The 22872-nt window shown below is 40.7% G+C and overlaps 1 protein-coding gene across 15 annotated transcripts in view; it reads left to right on the top strand.

The window, feature by feature from the left end:
* cacna1ba (calcium channel, voltage-dependent, N type, alpha 1B subunit, a) overlaps positions 1-22872 on the top strand; it is a 158254-nt gene that overhangs the window by 85670 nt on the left and 49712 nt on the right. For 5 of the 15 annotated variants that reach the window (XM_079566662.1, XM_079566667.1, XM_079566665.1 and 2 more), the window contains exons 11-26: positions 740-958; positions 2835-2947; positions 3139-3251; positions 3343-3474; positions 4588-4660; positions 6929-7046; positions 7216-7283; positions 9375-9481; positions 11579-11644; positions 13350-13385; positions 16563-17297; positions 17985-18157; positions 19260-19380; positions 21338-21467; positions 21556-21615; positions 21939-22045. In XM_079566662.1, coding sequence (XP_079422788.1) covers positions 740-958; positions 2835-2947; positions 3139-3251; positions 3343-3474; positions 4588-4660; positions 6929-7046; positions 7216-7283; positions 9375-9481; positions 11579-11644; positions 13350-13385; positions 16563-17297; positions 17985-18157; positions 19260-19380; positions 21338-21467; positions 21556-21615; positions 21939-22045 — 2371 coding nt within the window. The remainder of the gene's footprint in view (positions 1-739; positions 959-2834; positions 2948-3138; positions 3252-3342; positions 3475-4587; positions 4661-6928; positions 7047-7215; positions 7284-9374; positions 9482-11578; positions 11645-13349; positions 13386-16562; positions 17298-17984; positions 18158-19259; positions 19381-21337; positions 21468-21555; positions 21616-21938; positions 22046-22872) is intronic. The other 10 variants (XM_079566659.1, XM_079566669.1, XM_079566660.1 and 7 more) reach the window with 7 other exon arrangements.

The following is a 22872-nucleotide window of genomic DNA, read 5'->3' as shown; positions in this document are numbered from 1 at the left end:
AAAATCTCTTCCTGCAAAGCTTGATCATACGTATGAGTCAAACGTTTACAAACGAATCCTCCGTATTACTTTGAAAGAACAATAATTGGATTGAAGCACGGCGCAGTCTGGAGTGGGTCACCAGGTGTTGAGTCATATCTACGGATTAAAATAGAGCAGGAAGTGATTGGCCCGCTGTGCTTCCTGTGCTACTAATGAAACCCTAATAGGCCCATTTTTCTTCTTCTTTTTGAGTCCAGCACTACTTGACATTATGGCTTAATTTAAGGGACAGAAAGTTTAATATAGTTCAGGCCACGGTAGGTTCTCGGGGAGGAGAGGCAATGAGCTGCATTACGTTGTGGGGATGTGGGTTTTACTCTGGGCACAGATACATACTGTCAAACTGAAAAACTGAAGCTCTCTCTTTGGGATTTGGACACTTGTTATGAGCTACACGCATCTGCTGAACATCCCAGTTTGATTGATTATACCAAATTATCATTATCGCAATAATAGGTGACCCAATATCCATACCATGACTGAGAACACAGCCCAGATATAAAAATCTATAGTTACTTAAAACATACAAATCTTCAGTTTTAGTCATGATTTTCCTGAAAACCTCTCTTTTAATGCAGATAATCAGTGTTATTTGTCCAGACGTTTCAGTATTTTCTCACTATTTTGTTTCTGAAATAAAGCAGTTACTCATGAATAAGACAAAATACTTTACTTTTAACAATTGTTCTCGTCCCAGCAGCTCCCCAGGGCTCTCCGTTCGCCCGCGGCAGCGTGAAGAGTAAAAACGAGAACTCGTCGTACTTCAGGAGGAAAGAGAAGAGGATCCGCTTCACCATCCGCAGACTGGTCAAGTCCCAGAGCTTCTACTGGACCGTCCTGTACGTGGTGGGACTGAACACTCTGTGTGTGGCTATCGTCCACTACGACCAGCCCGAGTGGCTCACCTACGCACTGTGTGAGTAAGACTGCTCAAAATAAAACATCTAGGTCTGGGTGATGCAAGAGTCGACAAAGGCTGTGACTTGCAATAGTTCTATCCCAGGGAATTGAAAAACAGGAATGTATCTTGCGAAATGTGTCTCGACATTCTATGTGTCTATGTAACATTGTTGCTGATGACCGTGTTGTTACAGACTATACAGACTGTTTGGCCTTGCTATAATTCTGTCTATAATATGTCTGTATTCAACTGGTGGGTCAGTCAAAAAAAAAAAAAAAAGTAAGTATTAAAATCAGAAAGTACAAATCAGTTTTAGTGCTATGTTATGAGAAATTACTGCGCCATGAAAATTGCTTCCGAATTCCTCACAGGTACAGCAACACGATGGGTGTTTTGAGTAATTGGCATTTGACAGTACATCTGCACAGCGCCACTTTCTGTTCATAGAGTGTGTATTTATTTAGACTGTTAAAGTGATGGTCTGCAAGTTTAAAAGTTTTACAACTGCTTATAATTGACCATCTGGGCCTGAAATTTGACGAAACTTGAAAATTAAATAAATATTCAATAATAATATTTTTTTAAGTCCTCCCCTTCGCTGATTTCAGCAGCTAGTCAGAATGCCCGGGTTGCCACTTACAACAAATTAGACAAGCTTACCAGTGAACCGGCCTGTCTGGTCCAATCAGGAGAAGGGGGAAGGGAGCTTGATCATTTACTTTTGAAAGTTTGCTCTCGCTCTCCTAATTTTGCAAAACAGGAGTGGCTTTCCGGTCCAATCAGGAGGGGAGGAACTTGATTGTTTACTTTGAAATTTCACTCTCTTCAATTTCCAACCTTACAGACTATCACTTTAAGTCTAATAATGCACCAAATTAACTTTTGAGACTTTGTAGAAATGTAGTGGAGTAAAAGAAAAAAGTTCTGAACAAAAATGCCGCTCAAATAAAGTACTGAACCTCTGAAAGTTTACTTAAAGGAACAGGCCACCGTTTTTCCATACTGAGATATGTTCTTACCTTAGCTTAGACGAGTTGATGCGTAACTGTCTGGTCTTTGTGCGTGCGCTCAGTCACGCAAATGTCTCCCAGCATACGTATAGCTCCAAACTGGGGTTAAGTTAGTCCCTATAAAAATACTTTACGTGAGTAGTTTTACAATCCAAGTCTAGTTACACAAAATTAAACATGTCGATTTTCTAAGCGGATAAAAAGGGGCACTATTTTTGCAAGGCGTAATAACACCTTAGGAGCACTTTAACGTCGAAGTGCTCCCCAGTTTGGAGCTATACCTTCACTGGAAGAGGCTAAATGCTAACAATATTTGCGTGACTGAGCGCACGCACAAAGACCAGACAGTTACGCATCGAAAACGGTGGCCTGTTCCTTTAAGAAGCACAGTCAATTTACTTCTTTACCGCCCACCTCTCGCGACTAACTGCTTACTGATAAGCTACCGGTACTATAGATTTAAGTTTTGCAGATTTTGCAGGGGAAATTATAAAAGTATTCTTTTGCTTTTGTTTCACTCTTTAAATACATTTTAAGTAAGCTACTCAAATTTCCATTCTAATGCAGTTAACACACGCACGTCATTGAAGCCACATGTTAAGCAAAAACGAAAATGAGTAGCAAACACCTTCAAAGGTCAGACACTGCGGACAGTCAGTGCAGACAGTTGCCTTTTTCACTGTTCCCTTCTGTGTGTTACAGCAGGTTCAGAGCATGTAAACATAGGCCTCCCACAGAGCGCTCCTCTCTCTTCAGGGCAGCGCTGTGGGCCAATCGAGCCCAAGAAATCAACAGGAGCAGTGTCTATTAACCTCCGACATCGATCTGTGTTTCCTCTCTCTCTCACTCTCTCTCTCTCTCTCTCTCTGTCTCTTTTTTAGATCTGGCCGAGTTTGTCTTTCTGGGACTGTTTTTAGCCGAGATGTCGATGAAAATGTACGGACTCGGACCCCAGAACTACTTTCACTCTTCATTCAACTGCTTTGACTTTGGGGTTAGTTTAGCTTTGAGGCAAACTCAGGGCTCACTTTATTTAAAAAGTAAATAGATTAACAAATGTGATTATTCTTGGATTTTTATTCTACTATTGTTTTCTGTTACGCACTGTTGGACCCTTTGCCGGTTTTAAAATTACTTTATAGACAACATTTAAACTACGTTCATGTTAAATATCTCCCATTTTAGGTTATTATCGGAAGTATTTTTGAGGTAATCTGGGCGGCCATCAAACCAGGAGCCTCATTTGGGATCAGTGTGCTGCGGGCTCTGCGGCTGCTCCGCATTTTTAAAGTTACCAAGTAAGAAATCCAAAAAGCCCTCCCCCTCCTCATTCCTTGTGTGCACATTTATTCATATACCCTTACGTTTCCCCTTATCCTCTGTGCGCAGGTACTGGAACTCTCTAAGAAACCTGGTTGTGTCTCTGTTGAACTCGATGAAGTCCATCATCAGCCTGTTGTTCCTGCTCTTCCTCTTCATCGTGGTCTTTGCGCTGCTGGGAATGCAACTGTTTGGTGGACAGTGAGTTTAAATTTACCTGTCGATCTTATCATAGTAAGGTTGAGCTTTTTTAGGTAGTTTATCAATCAAAGGTTATTTCTATAGGTTTTCTACTTCTATAGAGCAACAGTTTTCTGCTTTGTTACTTTTGTTTCTTCCTACTTGATGCCAGTAGTAAACTCAATGAAATAAATCAGAAATGTAATAAATTATCATTACTACTTAAGCTTTTCATGGCGAATGCTACCTTAAATAGAAAATGTTCCTCATGTCCCATCACTTCTAAACCAAGACTATGACAGGCATAACAATCTAAATTAGGGCTAAGATCGAAATATGACAAAACCATGGCCAGAATGGTTCCAAACAGCCCAAAAGAGGACAAAAACATTAACACAATTGCCATTTTATTATAACACAGACGAGAACAGACTGAATTAGCACTTAATTAGCAATTATTTTTGACTTTCTTATCACCTCCAAGACTTAAAAGGTGAGTAAAAGTCGTCTAAAACCAGAACACCAAACCGAAACAGTAACATGATTATTATTACTTTGTGTAAAGTGTCGTAATCGCAGCCAGAAGTAGTTTAGACATCACAATGGTTCCATAGTCATGTGCTGTGAATTGTCAACAGTGCAGTTTCCTGGTTTCTTTAATCTCACATGTATCTAGAATTTTAAAAAAAAAAGGCACAAGACAAATTTGGGTGCCATTTTAACCTTTCGTTTCCGCATTCCTCACGACGGGGGGGTGGACGTAATGAGGCCTCCACAGACACACAGCGATATGAAATGTCAGCATTACCCGGACACTACGGCCATGCTTCCAGGCAATGAGATAATATAGCTGAGTTACATATATATCACAGAATGAGCTTTTGCTGCTATGAAAACGGGTGAAATGAAGCAGTGCGTTTGTGAGATCCTTCGGTAAAAGGATTCTAAAATATGAGTGCACCGTGTTACATTGTACATTGTTTCTGCAAACATGATCCCTCTACATTGCCCGCGCTCCTTACGTCCAGCCCTTATGCAGAGTGAATTGATGGCCGTTCTCCAGTGGGTGATGGACGTGTTATTGGCTGTGCTTGGCTTGAGCCTGATTACACTGGAGTGATTTTTTCCCCGCAGGTTCAATTTTGAAGATGAAACGCCGACCACCAACTTTGACACGTTCCCAGCAGCCATCCTCACCGTCTTCCAGGTAAAGGTCAACAGCATGGTGTTTTCTCGCACTTTACTCCATGACAAATGGTGGAAGAGTCAGCCATTCACTTAAGACTGAGACGGTTGGACATAAACAGAAGTATGTTTAAGGTCATGCAAAGGATTGAAAGTTTCTTGTACTCAGAGACTGCCCCATCGGACTTATTTTAGCAAAATACTGAACGAGTACTAATGTTCATTATATCTTCAAATAAAAGAATATTTCAATGATTTCTTATGAAATGACAAGTGTAGATATCAGCTGTATCTTGACACATTTCAGTGGTTGAGCTGCTTCCTTTGTGAAGGAGGCAATCTCCCATTCTGTCGAGATTGAGGGAGCTTTGACTTTATGGTATAATTTATTGTTTTTCAATGTGGAAATTAGTCTCAGGCACCTGGTGCTGCTTCAGATACATCTGCACAAAACAAAATATTATATATAAGATTCTAAAAGATTGTTCCATAACTTACAGGCCTCTCAGATAGAGCATTATGTCCAAAGGCTGTTCTTCTGAAAGGACCTCACAGTCAGCTCTAGAGGAGGCTTGTGTCCTGGCACCACTGTGTGTAAATACTGTGGCTCCAAATCTGCGCCATTGGCCGTTCCAGTCACCAACAACAACACACATACTACATTCAGCGGCAGGGTGAGGGAAGTGTCTTGCCCAAGGATACAATGGTAGTCTGCGCCGACTGGAACCGGGACTGCCAACTAAAAGCATAAAAAAATAAAAAACATTAAACAAAATGAATTTGCCAAAATCAAGGCCTTAAATATCATTAAAAACTGGCATTAGATCTAAATTTTGGGGAAAATTCTGACATGGCTCAACAATTTTTACTCCATAAGTTAATCGAAAATACCATAATGATGGTCTATAACAGGGGTCCTCAGACTTTTTCCTCTGGGGGCCACATTATTGTTCCTGACTGTGATGGGGGGCCGGACCGGGTTGGCTATAACATATAATTGTATGACTCAGACCAAAATGCCTCTTTGTGAAGTAGAGATGACTCACCTGCACAGTCGCCCCCACTACTATATCCACAAGATCAACACTTGATTCAGGCACATATTTGTTTACCTGTAGTGGTTTGCAAAATTAGTAATCAAGTCTTCACACTTTCTTTTAATTTCCATTTATTTTTATTTTCAAATAAAACATTATGTAATGTGACCAAAGTAATAACTTCTTACACTTGTATTGTGCTTTACAAGCCTGTGTCACAGGTTTCTCAGTACTGTAGTCATTATTCATTCTCTCCACACTCTGTGGTGGTAAGCTTCATTTACCACGTGGCTATAATGTGTTTATATTCTGATCTCTTATGTAAGTGCCCTCTGCAGGACAACTGTGGAATTATTTTTTATTTATTCAAATTGCCCCCTAGTGGCTGGAATGAGTAAACTGGTTATTTGGTTAAAATGTCCTAACTCCGCACAGGAATGGGCTAGAGACTTACTTTTTTTTTACATGCTCAGGGATTTGTGCTCTACAAGTCGGGGGCCGAATTAAATCATCTCGCGGGCCGGATTTGGCCCGCGGGCCGTAGTTTGAGGACCCCTGGTCTATAAGCTTTGTCTTATCCAAAGTCCAGGGGTTGAACCTCCCAATCGTGGCCCAAAGTAAAAGCTAAATTTCTCCAAATCCCAGTATTGTTCATAATATCTATCTAATATGGGAATTGGGGGCATCCTCCAGGAAATTTGGAAGTAATTGACGTATTTTCAGCATTTTAAGGCCACTTTCCCTTAAAAATATCTCAAAATCGTCTTGGGGAACAAAGGTGCTTCGCTGAAGGGCCGGATTTTGCCCCAGGGCCTGACGTCGCCTACCCCTGTACTAAAACATATTCAGTTGCAGTTTTGGCCGAAATTGACCATAAAATATTAAGTAACCGCTGATTTTGTCTTTTTGTGGCATAAAAATAAACCATGTGCATTAATGAACCCTGATATATTCTATATAGTGCACAACAGCTCACATTATCATTGCACAAGTAGAAATTCAAATGTGTAAAGAAGATTGGGCAACGGTGGCACAGTTTTCCAACCATCAGAAGGTTTTTCAGCTCGATCCTTCAGTGCTGACGTGCGTCCGGGACAAGCAAACAAACCAAAGTCAAATCCCAAACAGTTCAAATAGCGATGAAAGTACAAAATGGCAAAAGTTATCTGGAGTAAACACAATTCCCCACCACCCGCCTCGGCTTCAAAGCCTGACCCCTCCGCCTTATGTTCTTTTAAACTTTCTCATTGCAGATCCTCACCGGAGAAGACTGGAACGCTGTCATGTACCACGGCATCGAGTCGCAGGGCGGGGTCCACGGGGGCATGTTCTCCTCCATTTACTTCATCGTTCTAACACTCTTTGGAAACTGTATCCTGCGCAATTGATCGCTTTCCCCTCGCGGCTGTCGGGCAGTCTTACACACATTCACTTTCGATTTGATAAACAGCCGCACTGGTATGGCATTGATCGGCCTTTATCGATCTCTTGATTCCGTTTTTTTTTTTTTGTTGCTTCCCTTAACGCCGAACGCCACCAGACACTCTCCTAAATGTCTTCTTGGCCATTGCCGTCGATAACTTGGCAAACGCGCAAGAGCTCACGAAGGTAACTCATTGCTCGACTGCTTTGGTGAGAGGTCAGGGCAGGATTTACGGTGGTTTTCTTGCTTTAATGTACATTTTTATATGGTTGGTTGGATGGTTAAGGTCCTCGGGCGCATTTAAAGGGAGGTGGTTCTGGGTCATAAACTCGAATACCATTATATCAATATTAGCTTGGACAGAGGTGTCTAAAAGAGTCTGCTTGCAGCTCGCTGCCCCTTTATAAATAGCTCCCCAAAGGCTTTCTACAGTTATACAGATGCTTTTTAAGTCATATTTCGTTTTGAACATGGTGAAATAATAATATAGTAAAAAGAAAAAAGAATAAAACGACTTAAGTTTTCACCTTGGCTGAAGGTGAACTCCACCTAAGACGCTAAGTTATATGTTTTCTTTGAAGAATGAGTAGCTTTTGGTTATTTGGTTGCGTAAAAGTTGCTCATTACTTAAAAAGCAGCAGTGTTTGTCTCGCGTACCCTTTGACATAGTAATTTAGAATCCTTGCCCCCCCTACCTCGAGGATCCTGCCAACATCTTTACAAACTTATCGACTAAACTTAATGATTTATTAAGGATGAGTCGAGTGATGTGTTCAAAATAAAGCTACATACTAGCTCAAATAGTCTCAAATTCAAACCTTACCATAATTAAAGCTAGCTTTTGTTGAAAGATATATGGAAATACTTCTCAATTTCACCTTTTTGTGAATGTTGAATTATTCCATGTACCCCCTGATACTTTTGTACATCTTTGCTGTGATTCTTGAGAGGTTCAGTGGATTTTTTGCTGCAGGGTCCGGTCCGTACTAGCCATCAAGGACCCATGTTTTTAAAGGTAAACAAACAGCTAGCATTTGAGCTAAAGCCATCTGAGACCTACACGTTTCTTCTTCTGAAACACTGAAGAGGCACCAAGAGCTCCCCACACCTGCAGCACAGTGGAGCCGTCACAAGAGGAGCGACATGAAGCAAATAAAGGAACAAACAAGGAGGTATCCAGGAGATGGTGAAAGACTGTTGTGGAGCGGAGGGAGCTGCGTAGGAGGTGTAGGAGCTGACCAGTGCAGGACACCACGCTCTGAAACATGGACAAGCCCACCGTTTCAGAGGATCACTAAAGGCTCCTCTGATCGGTTTCCAGATCTCCAAAACATGCTGGTCAGGTTGGCCCACAACGGCGGCACGATCAGTCACAGCGGCTCAGGACTAACCCATCTGAATGCAATTTGTTCAGTTGTACAATGACACAATTACTTTATTTTGAACACAACACTACTAAATACTGGATAAGCATAAGTTAGTCCCGTGGCTCCCAACCTTTTTTGTCGTTGAGGCTTTCATTAATGCTCTGAGTGACCCCCTAACTCGAGGATCCTGCCAAAACTTTAACAAAGTGAGCAACTTAATATACATTTTTCTTTATTTAGTAGAGTTTTATGTTCATAATGTTGATCAAATACTTTCAGAGGCAAAGCTTTTACTTATAACATCATTATTTGAAAGTAATATTGAAATACTACTCAGTTTCACCTTTTTTTTCTTCCAAGTACCCCCAGGTCCCCGTTCCCCTGGTTTGGTTCTGTAAACATTTTGGCAGAATCCTCGTGGTGCGGGTACTCGTAGTATAGTCTAATGCCTCAAGAGGTACGTGAGACAAATTTGAGAACCACTAAGTGCATAATATCACACATTATTGGTGTTTTTCCATTTAAAAATATCATTTTTATTTTTGATTCAGTCACTGCAAAAGGAAGTATAAAATTAGTTTGACACAAAGGCGCTATACCTGATTATTAAAAATGTGTTCACAAACCATGAAAGACGGAGTGCGTAAATTATAGATTGTAAGGTAAGTTAATTATAATCATTATAGGGTTGTTGTTTTTTTGCTGCTAAACCTAGCCTGCTTAAACTTTGGTTAACAGTGGCTCTTTTCAAATGCTTCGCCAAAGCTTAATGTCTTAGTGAAACAACTTTTTTTTATCAAGTCCCATTTATTGATCCATTCGCTCGTAAAGTATGACGAGAAATCTTGGCAACTAAGTAGACGTCTGTGCATTGTTTTGTTTTTTTGTTTTTTCCCTCATCATTTCCAGGATGAAGAGGAGCAGGAGGAGGCCATTAATAAGAAGCTGGCTCTACAGAAAGCCAAAGAGGTGAAGGAGGTCAGCCCCATGTCGGCCGCCAACATCTCCATCACCGCGTAAGTCACGGGAAACTATCATCGTCAGTGATATTGTTGTGTCTGCTTTAATAGTGTTAGGTTCACTTTTCAAAGAACTAGTTCATGTTGATGTATGAATGTGGTTGTGATTATAGCATTAGTTTCAGGGAATGGTGTGTTTAGTTCAAGAGCGCTTCTAACCCACTATGTCTCTTTACTATTATGAATGTGGCATAGCTTTAAGTTCAACAAAGAAAAGGCAAGACTATGATATTTTTAAGATATGGTGGCTTTTTTTTCCTGTACTTTAAAAGCATAAAAGGGTATTTGGAACAGGAGCCTAGATATTACAGTTTACATTTAGTTCATAAACTTGACTTTTTGTCTTTGAGAAATAACATAATGTCTAGTGTTTTTTTATTTGCTGTAGGTTTTTGATGTGTTTGCCTGACTGAATAAACCCACCTGAACACTGTATCGACCTCCTGGTTTTGCATGAGCGGTCATACTGAAATTCTGCTTGTTTTTGGATTTCAGTATCACAGTTTCTTCCTCAGGCCTGGGCTGTAGTGAGAAGCTGTGCCATCCCTTATTCGTTTTTTTCCCTCGCTTTTTCTTCATAAAGTCAAGTAAATCAGATTAAGCTGTAATGCCAAGCGTTTTGACAGCCCGTTGAAGGTAAAACTGACAAACAAACTGAGACCTTTTGGTAGGGATGCACCGATACTACTTTTTCTAAAACCGATATGAGTACGAGTCTTTGATTTGAGTCATTGCCGATACCGAATACCGATGCGAGTACAAGGTAACAAGTAAGTTCTTAGTATATACAGTAAAAATGTTAAAACTAAGTATTTTCCTCCCCCTACTTGCTCCAGCCATGTCCTAATGTGTAGAAAGAGCTCAGACCTGTTCACCACAACTGCCTCTAAAATCCTGCACTGTCACTCAAAAAGTTGTTACTTCAGGTCCGAAGTGCCGCCATTCACGAGCTTAATATAGAGACTGCAGTTGCGCCTAAGACCTGAGGTGGCAGCAGTGAGCATAAAAAGACCCACTTGCATCTAGTCTCTTTAAAGGGGCTAGATGCAAGTTGGCCATGTTATACTCATCACTGCCACCACAGGTCATATGTGTAACAGCACCTTCTATATTAAGCTCATGCATAACGGCACTTCGGACCCAAAGTAACAACTTTCTGAGTGACAGTGCAGGATTTTAGAGGCAGTTGTGGTGAACAGGTCTAGGCTCATTCTACACATTAGGACATAGCTGGAACATGTACGGGGAGTAAAATGCCTAATTTTAATAGTTTTAAACACTGTATAGTCCCTTTAAAGTAGTACTAAGTAGCTCATGCCCCTAGAGGCCATAAGTACCACTGCAGGTGTCGTAGCATGTTAAGTTTTTTATTACTAATTAATTGTCCGTGAGAGTAAATACTACGCTGAAAGAAAAGACAAAGGGACAGAGGGATATTGTACATCCAATTACACTTTGGAGATGATTTTTTTCACTCAAACTTGGCAGTAAATACTGTTTAAGTGGCGCAGTTAGCTTTGCCCGTTAGCCTGTTTTTTCTTCGTGATTTCATTAATGTGTATTGGTGGCACCTACCCGGAGGCAGTGATATTGAAATTATGGTTTTCTGGCCAGAGACACCAGGGGGAGATGAAAGACCCCCCAATCACCCCATTAACACTTGTATTACCCCCAGAGGGACTACGAAAAGGATGTATTAAGGTAAACAAGTTAATTGCTTTAAGAATTCTCCATTTGTTGCTCTTTGCTCTCCTCAGCGGAGAGGAGCTGCACGTCAAGTGGTATTGGTTTCTGGTATTGGGATCACATTAATGAGTACGAGTACAAGCATGTGGTATCAGGCCGATACCTGATCCTGGTATTGGTGCATCCCTACCACTGGGCATTGGTTTCTCTCTAAAGCCGTCCATACGTCCATCTTTTGCCTCTCTCTCTACAGCTCAGCCCGTGTTTCGACCTCCCATTATGTTGAACTGTGATGGGCAGCTGAACGACACAATGAAGCAGAGAAATTGTCTAAAACAAATGAACTGTACTTTTTGGGGGTTTTGCGGTTTCTCTGACTTCATGCAATTTTGTTTTGTGCATGTGCAGTTTTCTAACGCGCAGTCGAGGTAACGCGCACTCTAGCAGCTCATCCCTCTGCAGCGTTAGCTCACTGTGAGTTATTACCTACAATTCTTTGAAGTTTTTGAAAAGCATTTACCCTTCTGTCAATCTCTGAAATATTCCTCTTTTGTCTGGTCTCCACTCTGCATTTGTCTGTGTTGAGCATTGCATTCGTGATATCACAGACCAATCCTAAAATGTGGAGCTATTTAACATTCATTGAAATCCAAGACACATGGAATCAACAGGTTTTTGGTAAAAATAATCTTCAGATTTTTTATGTAAAATATGACATGTTATGCTAAATTACAGTTCGAGCGTTAAACCATGATACAGCATTGTTCCCTCGTCAAAAACATACCTGGAGTTTTATTATCGCTTAATTCACACTGTTTGGAATAATCCTGTTCACGTTGGGCATTTCTTCTTCTGGTGAAATGCTCCGGTCTTTATTTCCTGGATTTTGTTGACGTGTCCTTTGCATTTTTAAAGCCCATAAACCATCATTGGACACATTCTGAGCACTCAACCGGCATCCATTTGTTAGCATGCTTTAAGCAAGGAAATGGTGGCTTGTATCTGGATTATATTAGATGCAATTCTCCATGTTACACGCTCCAAACAACATAAGAGATCCCTAAAAGAGCAGTCTTGACTCGCCAAGTACAGCTCACATTCCCTGTGGGATTGTTTCAATAAGCTTCTGTAGTGTCAAAAGACTCAGCGTTGCATTGATTTTTAGATTTTGCATTGATGATGGGAGAGTGTGACCACTGTGCAAAGTCTTCTCCAGCACATCCCAAAGATTCTCAATGGGGTTAAGGCAGGGGTGCCCGAAGTGCAGCCTCGAGCTTCTTGTTGAATTGGCGCACATTGCTCGAGACACAATTCAACCTCAAAAAAATACTGTTTTATTGTGAGACAGAGCATTTAAGTGCATATGACAGGTTTAATGCTATTGTAAATATGACTTATTTAATTGGATAACATCTGTTTCAAGTAATAATTATCCTTTCATTTCAGTGAAGCAGCAAATTAATGACAAAATGATTGGCAGAAAAGTTAGTTTCATTTGACATTTTTAGCCACTGACAGGAAGTGACATAGGGGTTAAGTTCCATAGCCGTTTGACTCATTTCCCATTGACTTAAGATGGATGTTTTTGTGGTCAGGCAGTGTATACTGTCCATGCACAAAATATAATTTAAGTACAATTATGTGAAATATTATCCTTGAGGTTCCCAAAAGCCGGTTTTGAAGTTCCACATGATAAATACAATTTGTTCACCTTTAAAGGAAAACGTTTATTCCATGTGTGCTGCGTTTCATGAGAATGTTTAACAGCTACCTCGGACTGGGTTGGTTTTCCAGTTGTCTTCATCATCTATATGGTGTATTTTCTCTAATATTGTGTCTCTGGACCCGGTTTCGTAAATGCATCGTTTTCCCATCGTACTTCGTTCATCCACTTCGTCCATAGTCTCTTTACTGTTGTGTTTTGTGTCGATGTAAAGTGAAATTGAATATGATTTGAATACACAGTAGTCCAAGAACAAATGAGATGATGTGACCGGGGGAGGTGTGTTAAAACCCCAGAATCTCAAAGTGGGATGCAAAGATTAACTTACACAAAAGTCAAGAAATGTATTCTATATCATGTGGCCGTTTCTCTTCTCGTCCTTGAGTTTCATTTTGTCTCGTTCCTGTCCCTTGAAGTCTCTGCTCTCTTTCTGTTGCTTCTTTTATGTGTCTATAGGAGTTATGTCTGCACCCCAGTTCATCACTACATGAGGTAAACCCACCGCCTGTTAGCACGGCGGGCTATAACATAATAACACGCATAAATACATATGTAGTGCTGTTATTTACACTATGGTCTCGTCAGTACCCCCTTGGGCCTTTGCATTTCCATTACATCTGACCATGCTGAGCATTTATGTCATTATCTGTGTCCTGTCGGTGTTAATCATCCAACTAGGCTTTCAGTTTAGCAAGGTAAGTATATATTTTGGTATTATACATCGTGTCAACATGGGATTTATCACAGTGAAAGGCTTTGATTTCTGTTTAAATGCTTGTGAATACACCTTTGCTATATCTATTATGGAGATAATAAGGGGTCAATCGGGTTGTTGGTTGGTAAAATTATTATGAAGTGGTTTGTCAAACTAACCTGGCTATGCCAAATGTCCCTGTTTTTAGACCGTGAGAAAGGAAGTGAGTTAAAATGTAAAAAAAAAAAAAAAAAAAACTTTCTAAAGCCACATTCACACATACATAAAAGTTCTGCTAAACTCAGGATTTTTGGCAGAAAGTCCTGAGTTTAGCAGGACTTTAGCCTGGGGGGGGCGCATATGTGAATGTGGCTATAGTGTATTCCATCATCTTGATTCTTTGCAAGGATGAGGTTATTATTCAGGGCATTAAATAGCATTCAGAATCATTAAATGAATAATGCCAAAATCAAGGCCTTAAAAATCATTAAATTGGATTTAAACTGGCATTGATTATACACATGTCTTAGAACATATAAATTTCCTTAGAGACCGACTGACATTGCTCAAATGTTTTTACTGCACACATTTGTCAAAAATAGTATAACTATGGTTTAAAACAAATTCGGCTGCTGTTCTGACTGAAAGTTTGCACGATCTTTTGCTCTACAGTTTCTTGTTGTGTCTAATTTAGTTTTGAATGTCACATTTCCCCTCATTCCCCTGTTTGATTGAATGTTTGCACATTTTAATATATGCACATCTCTAGGTGCAAGGCCAAAGTGAACAGTGAACAGTCAAAAGCCTGCACACTTACTCCAATGAAAGTGCATTTATTCAGACGGTTTGATCCAAATGGATCTTCCTCAGCATTTGTGGTATAAAAAAATATAGTATTGAGGCATTAAAGTGGCATTAAAATCACTCAATTTGCCTTTCTGCCACCTGGAGAAACCCTGTAATAAGCCTGTGTCACATTGTGCAGGGGGTTTACAATCTTAATTTAGTCAGTTTCATCTGGGGAACTCATTTCCATCTTTTTGTGATAAAGGATCCAGGAACAACTACGAAGGTTCTGGCAAAGATTTGAGGTGATATTAGAGTATTTTTATCTACTCAAACCAAATTAAGCACTGGGTAAAATAATGTTTACAACAACCAGCCCATGTGTTTGTAGGAATAGTGATCCTTACAAGTTCATGATTACTAAAAAAAAAAAGTTCTTAATATGCTGCAGAAACTGTGCACTGGTCTCTTTTATTCCACAAATATCTGCAAGGGGCTTAAATGGATTTCACAAGTAAAAAGTAGATGCAGCTCCTTTAATACTGATTTAGCCACTGATAAATCTTTTAGTCTTGGACTGTTTCAAAACATTTCCCACAAACACTGGGCTGTTTCATTAAATCGGGGCCTATGTTTAATACTTGTTGAGTCTTTGGTTACATTATGTAGTCAGAATTCAAATTTATCGTGAGCTCATCATAGACAGCTCTTGGAATGGGAATGCTCTGAGGTTGTTATGCAGGCTTTACATTTGGGAAGCTTTAATATTAGTGGAGGATTGATATATAATTTCAAATGTATCCGTAATGATTTGATTTGTACCCCTCTCTTGTGGTTACAGTATCCAAAGTGCATGCGATCAATCATTTCAAAGTGCTGTTTCGCAATCAATGGGGAACTATTGTGTGTCAGAGCATGGTGCCGCGGCCATGCTTGGCTTTGTTCAGGCATAGTCCATGGAAGAGCTTCTTTTCACGGCCGACAACTTTGATTTATGACAGCGACAGACGGCGTGTTTGAAAGCTCCATTGCACCTCGGTCATACTGTAAATCATTCAACATCAGGGGACGCGGTGTAGAACAGAGTATACTGCTGTTTCTCGTGCAAGTTGCCAGTGTGAAGTCGTAAAGTATTAGAGGAAAACACGGTCTGGAAGAGTGGCAGTGACTGTTAAATTAAAGCTCATGTGAGTGGAGTAATCAAAGTATTCAATAATCTCAATAGTGGTTTATATTTTGTAGTTTCGTAATTTGATGGATACAATTTTAAATAGTATAAAATGTAAAAAAAAGATTCTGGGTGAGGGCTTTCTGTTTAGTTTAGTTTATTGAACGGACGGTGTGCAGTTGCATTAAAAAGATGGTTGCACCAGATTTAGCACTATGCTAATTTCCATCTGTGGTCCTACATCACATAACAAAAGGCAATTTACAACTACAAGTTCAAAATACAAACACAAAGTGCAAGTTACAGAGTGCAATATTGGCAATTACTGTGTGGAGTTTTTGTGTCCTTTCTATGTCTGTGTAGGTTTCCTTAACTAGGACCTTTAAAGATAGAAGATGGTTGAAAAAAAGTATGGATAAACATTGCTGCTGGGAAAAAATGTAGATGAAAAATCATACTACTAATAATGACTACAATAGATTATGTATTATCTGGAGCTGGGCAATTAATCCAAATGTAATTGAAATGGCAGTCTCTCAATAATCGTCATAGGACTTAATAATCGACAATGGAAGATTTTTTGTGTGTGTTAAAGATGAATCAGCTACATGTACTTATTTTTATCATAAAATAGTAAAATCAGATTGAAAATCGAGATCGATCAACAAAATCTTGATAATTTTTTTTTGCCATATCGTCCAGCCCGAATTTTATTCATAACATCGTGACATCTAGAGGTTTTGATTGGGGTTCTGTTCACAAATTGAACAATGCCTGGGCAATCATCAAGAGCAAATGTATTTAAAGTCATTAACCACTGGCAGCTTTCACTTGCAAACATCAACAAATGTTTTTCCACTTTCACTCACTTTCAGCTACAACTTTTATTCATATATTTATAGTAATGCTGCTGTGTTTTGTGTGTATTTGCAAACCGCTGTCCAAATAATCTTCTGTTCCTGTGACTAGGCTTCTTTCCTATTTCAAATGTTTCTAACGCGTTTGCCTCTGCCTACCTCAGTAAGGAGCAGCACAAGTCGCTGAAGGCCATGTCCGTTTGGGAGCAGCGCGCCAACCAGCTGCGGCGCCACAACCGCGCCAGCTGCGAAGCCCTGTACGACGAACCCGACCCGGAGGACCTGCCTCACCTCTGCCCCCTCAGACCGGACATGAAGACCCACCGGGACAGGCCCCTTGTCGTGGAGCCGCGGGATGGGCCCCTGCTCGGCGACCACGCGATGAACCCGACGCCGAACGGGGCGGAGGAGGCGGAAACCAACGCGGAGCCTTTTGCCCCCGTGTGCCAGAACCGCAGACACCACAGGCACAAGAATCGAACGAGAAGCAACGAAAACGGGGACAGCGGCAAAGAAGGGAGGCATCACGTGCACCACAGTCGCTCTAAAGATCCAGACGGGAGCAGGAGCAAGGAGTGCAAGAACGAGCGGTCCCGCAGCAGGGAGGGGAGCAGGAGGCCGCACCACCAGAGCTCGGTGGACGACAGCGCGGGGGTGACCAGCGAAAGGGAGCACAGGCATCACCACTCGCACAGGCCGAACAGAGAGGGCAACGGGACGGTGAACACCGGGGGCAGGGGCGAGAGGAGGAGGCACAAGGATGGACGGAACAAAGACGGGGATAGGAGCTCGAACGGGGCGAACGGGGAGAGGCGCAGGCACCGGGCACACGGGTGCAGGGGGCAGTCCACGATGGATGGAGAGGAGGCCAACGATGGGGAGAAGCCTCCCTGTCAGAGGTACTCAAACACATTTGTGGGTTTAAACTGGGATAATTCTATTTATGTGATGTGGTTTTAATTGTGCGTGAAGTTCTTTAATGAATGATTCTAGTACTTCAAATGTTTTTTTTACTGAACAACTTGCATTAATTGGTTTTGGCTTCTGATTTAATGCAGTGGTGTTGTGTTCAATTTTCTACCAGTCGGAGGGGGGAGATGGGGGTGACCAATTAACTGACATATAAAACGATAAAGAGCAGCTGGGAGTGGGACACATTTTTGATTCATTTGTTTAGGCTAATTATATAGAAATATATTTGTTATGTAATGGACCAGTTCTCTTTTAAGGGGCGCAACAGTCCATTATTCCCCTCTCAGCTCCGCCCTTGCAGCTCTCAGTCTCTGAGATCAGCTCTGCTTTCCACCTCTTGTTGAGCGAGAGAGAGAAAGGGGAGCTATGAAGAAACGTTTGCTTCTCGGGCGACAGCTGCGCAGTATTCTTATAGTGTATGCAACTTAGCCATGTGGACTTCAGTTTTGTTTTTCAGCGGCAACAAATTCAAGCATGAATAAACACTTAGTAAACAGTTGTAGCTGCTGTAACAAATTTAAATATGTTTGAGTGTTATTTAACAGCGAGAGATTTGCAGTTGTAGCAATGTGGGATATGTTTTATTGACACTCGTTCTGTCATTTGTGCTGTAGGTTTGGCGACTCGGAGGGCGAGTCTCTTGCGATCTCCCCTCAGAAGGGCACAGAGTCTTGGCCCCTCGAGGATTCAGACAACCAGAGGAACGTCAGACGAACAGGACAGAGCTCTGCGTCCGTGCCCCCAGTGACCATCACCTCCCCACCAGGCGACACCACCATCATACAAAGTGAGAGGGATCCCATATACTGTACATATGATATTTATAGAGACATACCTGTATGTCTTTGATTGTCAAAGAATTTAGCTATGATCAAGACGAACACAATCCACAAACATTTAGGTATAAATATAGCAATGTTTGAGAGGAAAGAGGAAACATAAGTAATTTTCTTTCTTTATGTTGAGTACAGGGTGTACTCCTGCCTCGGCCTAAATCCCTAGTTACTTAAAGCCACACCGCGTAATCATTTCACCCAAAAATAGAATGACATCAAATCTATGATTTATTACAGATATTTATTCAGCTGGAACTCTGAGGTTTTTAGTCATAATTTTTAAGTGGTAAAAATACCAGTTGCCTGGAACGCACCATTAGGTTAGGTCCTCATCCAAATCTATTCTTTGATTCCCCACTGCAAAAATAGCATTTTTTGTGCTGTGTTGTTTTTTAGCTACACTCTTAGTTTTAGTCTTGGTCTTTTGGACAAAAATGCTTTTCGTTTTAGTCATATTTTAGTCATTTCTGAATAAGATTGTTTTAGTCTAGTTTAAGTCGACAGAAACTCAATGAAGTTTTAGTCTAGTTTTAGTCTTTCATTTAAAAAGTAATTAAGCATTAGTATTTCAAAAAATGAATTTAGGGATGAAGGCTGTCCGGTTGTATTAAGCTATTCATAATATAATAGATGATATTGTTATAGTCTTAATGACAAAAACTGTATATGTGTCCGCTCTCTGGCATTTTTGTTTTTATAAAAGTTGCTCACGGGGGATAAAAAACTACCTTGTGTATATTGAATATCCCGCAGACCGTGAAATAGTGCTGGACTGAGGGAGGCGATGCTTCCCCCCCACAGCGTTCAGCGCAGGCTAACGAAACTCATTCATGCTAGCAGTTTGGGTGGGTTTTAGTGGCCAGCTCTATTATACAGAATAATGATAACATATAACAGAATAAGGGAAAAATATAGCATGTTGTTGCACGGGTTAAGACAAACACATGGAGGTGAGAATGATTGTCAAAGAGTCTATTGTGTGTCAATAAGATTATTTCCTGGACTCCGATAATGCTGACGTTTTGTGACTGATTTGCATTTGCTTTTATTTAGTGAACAGCATTGACTCTGAGACGATGCCAATGACGGAGAAGAATTTGGAGGATCTGATTCCCACTGGACCCCGGCCCATCCTGCCTTACAGCTCCATGTTCATCTTTGGGCAGGCGAATCCGTGAGTAGATCTTTTTTATTTTTTTTATCCCCACACAATAATAAATACTGCTGCTCTGTCTACATGATGCAATATTTCAAAAGTTGGTGTTTTCTTTATGATGATGACACACCGCTGCAGCGAGACCAGACGCGAATACAATAAACTGTCTGCAGTGTGAAAAGAGAGTGCTGACATGACGCCTATATGGTGGAATATTGTTGCTTATTGTATTGTCGGTGTCTCTGTGTACAAACAGTGATGACAGAGCATTCACTGTAATGTGTACCTTGGAAACATGCTGGAAATACATTGCTTTTGAGCCTTTTTCTATACTGACTGCAGACTTAAAAGTGGATTGAAGTTACTGTCAGTAAGTATTTTTAGGAAATCTTTTTGTTGGTCAGTACTAGGGCTGGGTACTGTTACATTTGTTGACTTACTTTAACAATACTTGGTTTTGGTATGTTCATTTATTCTTCAATTTTGTATCATTTATTCGAGGTGAACTTTCTTTAATGCTGTCCCTGGATCAAATAGGCATCAAAACCTCGGTCTCCAAAGATATAATATTTTTCTGTTACCTGCTGTCCACACTTATATTTTTTCAATATTAGAAGTACCTAAAGTTCTTTTTCAATAACATACTGGTATCATTGAACCCGGTGGAAATGGGACAATGTGCTACTACTAAGGTACAATGTTTTTTTGTGGCCATAGCACTTTTGCTCTGCCTGATCCCGTCAGATCTTGGAAGCTAAGCAGGGAAGGGCCTGGTCGGTACTTGGATGGGAGACTGTTTGGTAACACAGGAAGCCTGTGTAAATGTAGTGTGTGAGTGAGTGATTGGTGGTGGTAGTTGGAGGGGGAAATGGCGCAGACTGGTTGCCTGGCTACCCCAGGGTGGCTACAGCATGAATGAATATGGTGTGAAGTATGGGGTGAATGAGTAATGCCCAAAATTGTAAAGCATTATAAGACTAATGCATTATTAAAGTTTTTGTTCAAATGTCTATAGCCACGTAAAGTAAGGACAGCTACATCATTACCAAACGGCTACTTTTTAAAGCAGCACCAAGTAACTTGTTTACTTTAATAATTCCTTAGTCACTCTGGGGGTAATACAAGTGTTAATGGGATGATTTGGGGGTTCCATCTCCTCCTGGTGTCTCTGGCCAGAAAGCCATATTTGCAAGTTTCCTGCCTCTGGGTCGGAGCAACCAATACACACTGATAGAATCACAAAAAAGAAGCTAACAGGCTAACGGGCAAAGCTAACTGTGGGCTAGCGCCACTTTAGCAGTAATAACAGCCAAATTTGAGGGGAAAAAAATATTTCCATTATGTAATTTAGTTGTTGCACAATGTACGATATCATCTCTCCGATGGTCTTTTCTGTCAGCATAGTATTTTACTCTCACGGACAATTTATGAGTAGGGGTATGAGTTACTTAGTTCTGCTTTAAGTATCAATACTGGGTTAAAAGTATCTATACTAATTTGCATATATAAAAAGAAGGCACAGCAGCAATTATAAACACAAAAAGACAAAGCACTTAATTGTTCTGCACCAAAACACTCCACAGCAGCGTCCACTGAGTCGTCCATATCATTCTAGCTTCTGTTTTTGTCATGAAAGTATTATTTTGAAACTTTGTTTATTTAATTTCACACAGACTGTTTAATTAAGCAATTAGAATAATTTTCATCTACATATTAATCATTTATAAAAGAACAAGTTTTAGAAACGTCTATTGATTGAAATGCATTCATGCTTAATGACCAGTATCAATATCAATATCAACAAACATGACTCCAAAAGTATCGGTATCGTATCGATTTTTAAAAATGTGGCATCGCCCATCACTACTACAGACTGGACTTTTCTTGAACGACAACAGCGTCTCATCATATTGCCATTTATCATATTGATGAACCTGTGTATCTGCATTTCTCCTTTGTGTGTGATTCTCTCCAGTGTGAGGAGGCTGTGCCATTACATCGTGACTCTGCGATATTTCGAGATGTCCATCCTGGTGGTGATTGCCATGAGCAGCATCGCTCTGGCGGCTGAGGACCCAGTGTGGACCAACGCTCCTCGTAACAACGTGAGGCAGACACTGCATGTTTACAGCCATGTTCAGCCATGTCCTCAGGCAGCCTGGTTTTGACCACATTGTTGTTTAATCTCTGCAGGTGTTGAAATACCTGGACTACGCCTTCACTGGAGTTTTTACTTTTGAAATGGTCATAAAGGTACGTCCTCCTTCCATTTGCTGAAAATTAGCCAGTTTACATTTAATCTCGCATCATTTGGCTTTGCTTTAAAAGCTCACAGTGCACATATTAAACACTTTCAGAAGTATGCTAATCAGGTGCGACAGGGGTTACAGGGTTACCATATTTTATACATAAGATTCAATGGGGAGGCGACATAATGGTTAGTTCTCTACTATTATAGCCATTTTCATTCCACTGTGATTAATCTCACAGTCTCAGTTTTTCTTACAGTTCTGAGCAAAGTTCCAGTAACATAGAGATAATTAATCATAAACGTATTTTGTTTGTGTGTATTTCAGATGGTTGACCTGGGCTTGCTCCTTCATCCCGGCGCCTACTTCAGAGACTTGTGGAACATTTTGGATTTCATAGTGGTCAGTGGGGCGCTGGTGGCTTTTGCATTTTCGTGAGTACAACCTCCTCCATGTCCTTGATTAAGACCTCTCCAGAGCTACTATTGATTAAAGCCGACTGTGTCTATTTGAGTTAACCAGTTGGCAGCTCGTAATCTGTTGTGGGGGCCTGTCGTAAAGCGCTGCGCAGCCTTTAGCAGCGGGGCGTGATACATGTCTCTGTTGTTTACTGTTTTGTGTTGTTAATTGACCAACGCTTTCTGTTTCTGTGGCGGGATCCTCTTACTCGTTGTAAAGGAGCTTCATGGGGTAATGCCTCCTCTACCTCTCTCATGCTGCCTGTGTGTGTCGTCACTCTGTTACTGTATGCAGCATAAACAACATGCTATACACTGTACTTTACTAACACAGCTGCAAAAGCCATGCCAAGCAATTGCTTCACATTCAGCATGTGGTCTCACTACGGCGGCAGATGACAAAAAGACAACTCAGGTTTAAACATAAGGAAATAGATAGCAGTTTTACCAATGATGAAGAAATAGCAAATTAAACAATGTGAATAAAAATCATTTTGAGGGTCCCGGCTTGTTTGGGACCCCAGCAGCCCAGTACATGACTATACCAGGTCAAAATTAAGCCTAAATACAGAAATGTGGGTCAGCCTCTGAAACTTCTTTTCTGTTACATAATCAAGGACATGATGCAATTTGCTGCGAGAGAAGCTACAGCGAACAGGGATGGGCAGATTTTAAAAATGCAGCGTTAAAAATTGGCCTGTCACAATAACAGAAGTTCGATGTGTTAGCTACCTCTAGCTACCTACTACCTCTTAAACTTAAAAATGACAGCAAAGCTTTGTTTCGAAAGTACTTAATCTTAA

This window comes from Gobius niger (genome assembly GCF_951799975.1).
Source record: "Gobius niger genome assembly, chromosome: 1".
NCBI lineage: Eukaryota > Metazoa > Chordata > Actinopteri > Gobiiformes > Gobiidae > Gobius > Gobius niger.
Note: the sequence above shows the minus strand (reverse complement) of the source record. Positions and strands in the feature narration are given on the sequence as shown.